Source organism: Dryas octopetala, chromosome 2 (genome assembly GCF_963921425.1).
Source record: "Dryas octopetala chromosome 2, drDryOcto1.1, whole genome shotgun sequence".
Lineage (NCBI taxonomy): Eukaryota > Viridiplantae > Streptophyta > Magnoliopsida > Rosales > Rosaceae > Dryas > Dryas octopetala.
The window spans coordinates 17,600,432-17,610,849 of NC_141367.1; the positions used below are offsets into that span (position 1 = coordinate 17,600,432).

The 10,418-nt window shown below is 34.1% G+C and overlaps 1 protein-coding gene across 1 annotated transcript; it reads right to left on the minus strand.

The window, feature by feature from the left end:
- Window positions 1-9,516: 9,516 nt before the first annotated feature.
- On the minus strand, window positions 9,517-10,146 carry LOC147293600 (uncharacterized). The gene has a single exon (XM_086234084.1). It carries the CDS (start codon window positions 9,828-9,830, stop codon window positions 9,627-9,629), a length of 204 nt encoding a protein of 67 aa, XP_086090210.1. The 5' UTR covers window positions 9,831-10,146; the 3' UTR covers window positions 9,517-9,626.
- Between the last annotated feature and the right edge of the window lie 272 nt (window positions 10,147-10,418).

Genomic DNA, 10,418 nt, shown 5'->3' on the forward strand with positions numbered 1-10,418 from the left:
TTTTGTTTCTCCTCTTTCAAAAACTCCTTTTCTTTTTTCATTTATTTGGTTGTAGGGACCATAAATTTGAAAGGAAATAAATTATCTTGGTCTATGATTTGAGAGCAGATATAAAATAAGGAGAAGAATATGAGTGGAACTAAAGACAATTTATGAGTGAAGAGAGATGATTGAAGAAGATGAGAAATCATAAATTTAATGAGTAATGAAACATGGAGTCTTCATAACACATATATTGATGTAGACAACAACTGTTTAGAAAGGGTAGATTTGGAAACTCATAGGTAAAATGATGTGAAAAATAATTAAAAATTATAAGCTTGAGTGCAAATGGAGAAAGTGGAGTGCGAAAATTGCTTCCAATATATGAAGAAATCTAGGCATCTATCTCAAAATCAATTGGCGATGAGAGAAGTAGCCTAAACCCTTATAAGCCACTATGCAAGACCTTACATTTTCAATGTGAGATTTCTCAACATGCCCCCGCACGTGTGACATTACTCAAGCCTAACACGTGGACAATTCATATTGGGTGATGTGGGAGCACATGTGGCCGTTATGTCTAACACGTGGATAGCCTGCTCTGAAACCATGAAAAAAATCTAGGCATCCATCCATAGTGTATAACATGTAGATAGTTTTACATATTGGTTTATAAGGATTTGGGCTACTCCTCCCAAACCCTTATAAGCCACTGTGTGACTAAATACTAATTAACTCAAGCGCATAAATCAGACACAGGAGGATTTGCCAATTGGCAATGGACAAGCTAAGTCACGCAGATATATCCACACCAGATGTGATCCAAATTTGAAATAATTGGGTTTCAGTTATGAAACTTTAATTATTAAAGTTGTAATGTGTGTGTGTGTGTATAGATAACATATAAAAAATAAAGTTTCTTCACATAATTGAGTGGATAAGATCTAATTGTTGGCCATACCCAGATCGATGGTTATGGCTAGCCGGCCCACGCACAGCTGATGAACTAATTATATGTGAGGATAGGAACTCATATTTCATATATGCATGGTCTGCTCATGTAAGACATGAATGAAGTAGCTAAAAAACAATTGAATTAACTTGTTGATTTTAGGGATGGCAAATTTACTTGCGGGTATCTGGATACTCGCTCTATTTAGACGTAAATGGGTAATGGACAGGTATGGATATACATTTTGATACCCGCATAAAAACAGCTTCACTTCTCCCTAAGGGCTCAATTTATTTATTTATTTTTACATTATTTAAGTCTAACACAATATATAGAGGGACTACAAAATTTGAGGACTTTAAACATTTAATGACTCGAAGCAGTTGCCTCACTCGATTCTCCCCTTCTCCCCAAAACTAGCTAGCCCTGAGGATGAGTATGAGAAATGTTGGTAAACTCACAGTGAGTGGTATGTGGAAGAAACCGGGGAGAGTTGATTTGATTTGATTTGATTTTATGGAAGGGATCGATTGTATCGATATCAAATTAACTATATATAGCTTTAATTAATTCGAATGTGAGAACTATATATTTTTCATATCAAGATTTGGAAGTAATGTTTACCTATTTCTAATCGCATGTTTGAGCCTTATTTGTTCAAATTGTATGGCTCGGAACAAGCAATGAGGTTTGAATTAGTTAAGTTAATTTTACGTTGGAAAAGTGACTCAACAATCTACGATGTATAAATTGTGAATCTGTGATTCACTAATAATAGTATTGAGCTGGTGTTTGCAATAAAACCCTACACTAGCTTGAGTGGGTCTATTGATTTTGCCTTCATCACCTTGTAGACGTAGACGGTCAAGCGCAACAAATGGTATCAAAGCTTCCAGTTGGGTTATATATATATTCTACTAAATCAGTAAATCAAATCATCATATTCAAATGAAACTTTTCTCGCTACCATGTTTAAACAAGTCACACTATGTATTGAAGTGAAACGAGTAAATGATTAATTGTGTTACTTTTTTAGTTAAAACTAAGAGAGGAGGGAATCGAACTTTGATGAGAGGCCAAATTCTACAACTCTTTTAACTGGACTCGCCAAAATACTTTTCAGTTAAAACTAATTATTTTTGTTTCAGGGATGTTAATCATATTACCATACTAAGACAAACGATAGATACATCTATATTAGGACCTCCAAAATAAAACTGGTAAATATCTTATTATCACGACTTGTAAAAATTACTTGCACTTTTCGTATATGCATAAAATTTGCACTTAAGATAAGCATTAAATTGTTGACACGGTTAGATTGCCTATTACATTTCTATATAATTTAAGAAGTTGACAATCTAACAGTGTCCACTTCAATGCTTTTCAATCTTATGCGCAAACACTTCAATGTTAGAGTACGTATCGTAAAGGGTGAATAGTGTCACCCAAATAACTTTTAAATCGACTGTGAACGGTAGCAGATCCACCAAAGAGTAGAAGGAGCCTATTGACTCCATAAATTTCTTCATAGATCTTTAATGTTGGGGTAATGTGCTTGTAGAAATAATTTTAAGATTTTTTTCTCTTTAAATAAATATTTAAGGGTTTTTTCATCTCGCTTATGGAACGCCAATCGTAAAGTGAATATTTTACTATAAATGTTTGTAAAGTTTGCTTAAAATTAAAGAAATTAAGTGGTCCATGAATAGTACAATTGGTCGAAACCAGAATGCAAAAGTGTGAGGGAAACTGCATTGGTTGCAGAACATGCTGTAGACCTAACAATGGGTCATTAGTTCATTACCACTTACATAAGAAAATCGTTGGTCACATGCTTCTACATCGTGCAATAAGTATAAGAAATCAGAAAATCGTGCAATATTATAATATTAAAGAGAAGCCTAAAGGTCCTCAACCCAAGTAAGTGCCTAAGTGGTCTCTCTTTGTCTTTATCGGTCTAAAAGATTATTGAAAATTTTTTATTAAATTTTGTTCATCAAATAATCTAACAATGTCTTCTTTATTTAAATCTACTCTTATTAATTTCAAACTTCATTTATTGTGAAATCTAAAAGAAAATAAAAACTTGTCAATAAATAAGATATTTACATGTATACAAACATACTATTATGATCCTATACTTTTTTTGTATGCATCTGATGACCAAATATGGTGAGTTAACATTATTGATAGGTACTATTGCCAAAAGTAATTAATAAAAACAATTTCCTTGAGAAGAAACTAAAGAAGTAAGCAGCAATTGGTGGTGGAATGAATGGTTAAAAGTCCAACTCATGAATTCAGGTAAAGGGGCAGAAGCCTTTTTGGCTTGTTGATAATTACACCTTCGTAGGTAATTTTGGGTGGTTCATAAGGAGAATAAGGTCATCATAACTTTATTGAGTGGTTTCAATTTTGAGCGGCTCAAAATGAACTGGGGTTTCATTGCAACCACCACACGATTATCTTACTTGTTGCCAAATCTTTTAGTACACTTCATCTTAATCTTTTAGCATGTTTACTAATTCGTAATCGGAATCAAAATAAGGAATTAGATTACAATTACGGATTACTCATTTGTTTACTACTATATAAGAATAAAAACATAAATAGGGCCCACATGAAATTAGGAATTCAACTCCTTATTTTGGAGGAATTGGATACTTAGGTGAGAGTTGGTAATCTAATTCCTTATTTTGGAGGAATTCAATTCCTTATTTTTTTTTATTATACCCTCACATTATTAACTAGCATATAAATAATTTATTTAGAACAAAGACATTTTAGTAATCAAATGCTCACATGATATCATTCTTACTCTGATTCTAGAAAGTTTAATAAACAACTTCAATGAGAATCTAATTCCTCCTCAATCTAATTCCTCTTCAATCAAATTCCTCCTAATCCAATTACGAATTGGTAAACATGTCATTCATGAACAACTTCTTTTATGTTAAAGGTTCAGATAACCAAGTAAGATCATCTTCAACCTATATTTCAAAATAAGAAAACATAAACGCATGCCAAGTCATAAGGTGTTTTTTCTGATTACAATCACAATAAACGTGTTGGCAAATTACAGAGTGTGAGCCTCGTCCACAAAGGCACCATTCGCGGACCAAACTTCAACAACTTCTTCAATTAACCAACTATTAATTTAGGAACAATACTTGGGTCACCCTTTGGGGGTACCTTAAGGTCACTCCACCCTCCCAAATTCTGATTTTGGCAATGCCGACGCATAATTGAAATTGTTCATTTTTTAGATAACCTATTATAGATCTTCTTTACAAAAAATTAACTCAATCGGAAATCGTTTGGTTATATAACTGTTGTCGATTAAATAAAAAATCAACGGCTTGGTAAAAAAATAACTCTTTAATTGAAAACTATATATTTTTTTATATTTAATCGACAACAATTATATAACCAAACGATTTCCGATTGAGTTAATTTTTTGTAGAGAAAATCTATAATAAGTGATCTAAAAGTGAACGGTTCAAATTAATGTAAATAATTATAAACCCCCTAGTTAGAGAAAAAACCTTTCATAACCCCCACCCAAAATCTACCTCTCCCATAACCCCCAATCTTACACTTAATATTTTCCTAAACCCCCTAGTCAACTAATATCCAGCTAAGTTTGACTCCCTATCTTTTAATTTTCCAGTTTTACCCCTTTTATTTACTTTTAATTTTTATAAAATTTTAATTATGTTTTTTTTGGTACCCGCTTCCTTCCCTTGCCCTCCACTTTCCACGAAACCCAACAACAGCAACGGATCAACCCAGGCAGACCCAAGCTCCTCTGTCGGTGATCTCCATTTTTCGGTAGCGTCGCGGTCTAACTCTGGCACCAATAGCTTCCTCTGCTCGCGACGAACACGGTGGTGCCCACCGATCATCCAACCGACCCTCGACGGCGATGGAACGACGCCAAACAGCAGCGAAGCCTCCGCCGGCGATCTCTCTTTTCCGGCAGCGTCGCAACCTAGCTCTGGCACCAATATCTTCCTCTCTTCACGCTGAGTCTCTCCATGCCATTTCCTCACTCCGACCACCACTTGGCACGGCTTTTGCGAAGCTACAAAGCTGCGGCTTCTCCGACGGTTTTTGGGCCGATTCCGGTGGTGTTTTCTGTCGATCCAGGTATCAATCTTTGTCCCCTCGACCTGCTTTTGCTATTGGTTGGGTTGTTTTAACTCAAATCTTGGTTTTCAGGTTGGTTTGCCGCTGCAACCGCTAGATCCGCCACTTGTGGCGGCGGGTTGGGTGTTTTTTTTTGCTGTTCAGCCTCCCCCGAATCCTAAAAGCTCAATTCGAGGTCCGAAAATATTTTTGGGTGAGTTCTGTAATTTTCTGTGTGTTGATTGGGGCTAGGCAGCCACCGTGTGTGGTGGTCACCGCCCGACTCGGCCGTTGAACGATCAATTTTATGAACCCTGTTTGATTTGTTGAACTGTCTGGTCTTAAACAAGTACCTCGGCGATTAAAAAGTGCAACTGAATTCAACAAATTCAGTTTCAGTTTCTAGCTTAATTACTGTAACTGTGTAAATTCAGTTTCAGTTCTAGAAAATTTAGTTTCACTTTCTGAAAATTCAGTTTCACCCCAAATTCAGTTCTAGCTTAATTATGTTAATCGGATAGAAATGTGGATTTTTTAATTGATTTATGAGTATATACAAATTTACTTAATTTATTGATTAAACAGTTTCAGTTCTTGAAACAGTTTCAGTTCTGAAACAGTTTCAGTTCGTGAAACATGAGTTTTAAATGAACTTTGAATGAAATTATGGTTCTGAAATATGATGAATCAAATTTGCAGGTAGAAACAGATCGAGGCAGTGGCGACTGTCGTGTACTCGTCGCGCGTGAGGTGATCGGACGACGTTGTATTGTTGGCTACTCCTCTCATCTCAATGACTTGTTGTATTGTTGGTTTTTTTTTTTGATAAGGTTGCTGTGTTCTTTTTAGTGAAACGGAATTCAGTAAAGGTGTAACTGTTTTAGTGAAGTGTAATTGTTTTAGTAAAGGTGTAATTGTTTTTTAATTAAGGTGTAGTTGCATTTTAGTCGAGGTGTAATTGTTTCATCACTTTATTCAGTTTCAGTAAGTGAATTCATAACTGAATTCTTCAATTTAGTGTAACTGAATTTCTGAAATTCAGTTTCAGTGTAATTGAATTCTTGAAATTCAGTTTCAGTGTAACTGAATTTTTGAAATTCAGTTTTAGTGTAATGAAATTCAATTTCAGTGTTTGATTTTAGTTTTAGTGAAATATTGAGTTTTAGCAAAAACTTCAATTCAAAAAAAAAAAAAAAAAAATTCACCAAAATACAGTTACAGTGACGTCAGCATGTGTCAGCATGCGTCAGCGCGCGTCAGAAGGGTAATTTAGGATTATAAGTTTTAGGGGGTTTTGAAAGAGTTTCTAGATGGGTGGGGGTTTAGACAAATTTTTTGGTGAGTGGGGTGTTTAAAATTAGGCACTATTCTAATTATGCGCCGGTATTGTCGAAATTAAAATTTGAAAAGATGAAGTGACCTTGAGATACCCCAAGGGGTGACCCAAGTATTGTTCTTAATTTCAGTGATGTCTTTTCATTTTGTTAGATCCGGTCTCAAATTTGAAACTCCTTCCCCTAATAAATTTTTTTGAAAAATTTAATCTCTTTATCCAGACGAGTCCATAACCGAAGTGAAGTCTCATTTGACTTCTACAAATAAACGACAAACTTGCATCTAGTAAAAGCAACCGATCCTGGTGGTCTGATTTGGAGCCACCTCAGCTCTCTGTCTGTTTGCATGTAGGTGTGAGCTGATTACACCCTCACTCCCCCACAATAGCCTAAAACTGAATCAACCTCCGATTGTGGATCAGACGTAGATGTGATCCAGACAAGATATACCTTATCAAAGAGAGCTACATTCTTGGCAATAGTGACTAAATCCACATCTTAAAGTGATATATGTTATGAAGCTAACTGCATTGATAAGGTAAAATCCGTCTAGTACTCGAACAAACACATTAATTAAGCAAAGATTAATTGGTACGTCTAGTCCAAATTAATATTATAATTAAGCTCAACTTGAAGGTCAATTAATAATTCCAATTACATGTTCTAGACTTGGTCTGGTAGAAAACCTTCTTTAATTAAGGATCGATATGATCATAGCAACCATTTTTAATCAATAGTCAATTACAATATTTCCATGTGATGAGCGTGGGATTAGTAGCGCAATAGTATTATTTCTTTTCGTTTCTTTGATGAAGGTTTAATTCTAACTCTCTTAGGTTGTTGACCAAAAAAAATTATATGCCAATTTAAAAATTCAAGAAAACCCACCAGGCTTGCACTCATACAATCCTGAGAGGAAAACCCAACAACATTTAGAAGAGAGGTAATGAATTTTTCTAGTCTTGAGCGTCCTAATGCTCGACACAAACAATTAAAAGTAGACCGACTTCAATTTTTTTTTGCTGTGTGACTTGTTTTTCTCCTGTTAATTTACTTATCTATTCTTCTTAAGTATTAGCTTGTAAAGTAATATTATAAATCATGTTGTCAGATTATTAATCTAAACTACACATTCAAATAAATAGAATCAGAGAGAGAGAGAGAACATGTGGAAAAACCTAGGGTGTAGGTAAGTTCTTCTCAAACAAATAAGTAACTTCAGGTGTGCACCTAAATTTTTTTGTTTAAATATCTATACATTTAATCAAGATTAAGATTAATAATAAAACAACAGAACATATGTTATATGTGTTCCACTGGCAAATTTTGATCTTTTGAGAACTATATGATGACAAACTCGATAAGCGGATTAAAAAATATTCAAGTTATTGGTTGGGATATAAATATTTTCAGCTACATATATTCTTTTTAGTTTTTTTTTTCTTAGGAAAAAAATATCAATAATAAAGAAGCATAAGTTATTTTATTTTATTGGAACTTAATTGGAACGTACTCTGAAGCAGACACATACCTTGCTCTCCTGTGAAGTCGGTGTAACTTCATAAATGACCAGTATCTTGTACTTTAATCTAATTGCAGAAGATGTTGACATGTATTTAATTATTCATTTTTGCAATTGAAATATAAATATTAAAAGTACAAATTCAATAAAAAAAAAATCACAAATTATTACTTTAATTTTTCAGTATTTTATTTGTTAGAACTCATTTAGTAAAAAATAAAAAATAAAGAGTCAATTACAAAATACTTATATTAACTATAGTGTCACATTCAATTTAGTATATGAGTTTTAAAACTTGACAATTAGGTACACAACTTTTACTCAATTTGACAATCATATACCTTCTCGTCACCCCTCTTGTTAGATCTGTTATTTTCTGCTTATGTGTCCATATTAAATGCCATGTGGCACATATTTTCGACATTTTGGATTTCAACTTACTCTTTTCCACCATCAAATGAATATTTTAGATATAAGAATGAGTTGAAATACCCAATCTGATGGACAAGAAAGAGTAAATCCAAAATATCAAAAAGATGAGTCAGACTAGTGTCACATGACATTTAACGTGGACACATAAGTAAAAAATGACGAATCTAACAAAATGGATGACATAAGGTATTTAATTGTCAGGCGGAGCAAAAGTTGTACCTAATTGTCAAATTTTGAAACTTATGTGCTAAATTGAAAGTGACACTATAGTTAATGTAGGTATTTTGTAATTTATCCAAAAATAAAATTATCATGTCATTTGTTATGTTACTTAATAATTAAAACTTAAAACATTAAATAAAAGTTGCACCCCCATTTTTTATAGAGTTTTACTATTTTAATCGACTCAAAGCTACTTTTTGGACCTAAGGAAGTCTAGGTGCGTTTCTTTTCTTTACAAATTAATACTTTAGTAGGCTTTTTTTTAGTAATTTGGTAGTCTAGACATTTTCATGTTGATATAATTTTTCTGCAGAAAAGAAGTTGGTGGCAGAAACCATGTCTTTTCCTCATGAATTTAGGTGGGGACGTATTATAAATTTATAATTCCAGTTATGACCATTTGTCCACATATTAAAAAAAAATAAAATAGAAATAGATAAATCTTGTAAAACTCTAACCAGAAATCTAACTTGATTTTGCACACATTCATTAGGATATATTACAAAATAAAGTAACTACTAATTACCTCTAAACAAGGTTTAAAAAGGGGAAACACCCTTTCTTAGATCTTCATATTCTGATTGAAAAGTTTGCAGCTCAAAATCACAAAGACAGACCCAAAAAATTGCAACCAGTCAATGATTTAATTAAGCATGTCAATGTCAATGGCACTCAAATCAACAAGAACCATCTAACAATCATTTGTACAGAACACCCCCCCAGTTTCTGAATCTCATTGTACCAAAACTAAATCACATAGAGAGAGAGAGAGAGAGAGAGAGAGAGAGAGAGAACCAGAACCAATGGCATTCAAATCAACACAAGAAACACCTAACAATCATTTGTATAGAACCCCCCCTGAAACCCATTGTCCCAAAATCACATAATGACATAAGAGAGAGAGAGAGAGAGAGAGAGAGAGAGAGAGAGAGAGAGAGAGAGAGAGAGAGAGAGAGAGAGAGAGAGAGAGAGAGAGAGAGAGAGAGCATTAACAAGTTTAATCACAAATCTTTTCTTTCTGGGTCTCTGCCACTAATTATGTTTGTTGTTTCTAGTAGTACAAGACCAAGCGCTTGGCACATAGAGTACAGAAATACTTCCTCTTGATCTTGAGGCACATGGGGAGAAAGCAGAACTTCCACTGGGCCTCAACATCCACAGCCTGCACTTTGCCTCCACAGTGAGGACATGATCCAGGGGCTGGTTGCCTCCCCAACTCCTTCTCTTCTTCATCACACACATACACCAACCACATTTCTCTCCTGCAATTAATAATACCAACTCCAATATTTTCCTTCTCTTAATTTTCTTGGTTTGATCACCAACACACACACAGACAGAGACTAGCTATAAGACTTGCTTTGCACAGTTGGGTCTTATGGGGCAGCAGCCTTGTTTGATTTGAGTTTGAAGCTCTGTTGGAGTTGGGGGTTTGGAGTCTGGACCAGTGAATGTGAAGTCAATTAAGGAAACTGATGCCTCTTCTAAACATGTCAGAGTACTTATGGAGACAGGCATGGTTTAGTTGAGGGCAGGAATATTCCTTACCAAAGTTAATTTATGGCTTTTACTTTTACATTTTTGTCCTGTGTATTTTATTTTTTTTGGGACTAATTATAAAATGATATCCATTCTAATATTACTCTCGCCCAAATATATTTAATTATAGAATTGGATGCATTACTGCTAATATGATTGCACCCAAATTATTTTATGTAAGTTATTTAATTAAGGGCTTACTCTGAATTTATTTATTTTTCAGTAAAGACAAGTATAAGCTCATTATAATTTATTTCTCAACCAAACGGTTACATCATTTTTGTAATGCCGAGACAAAAACAAG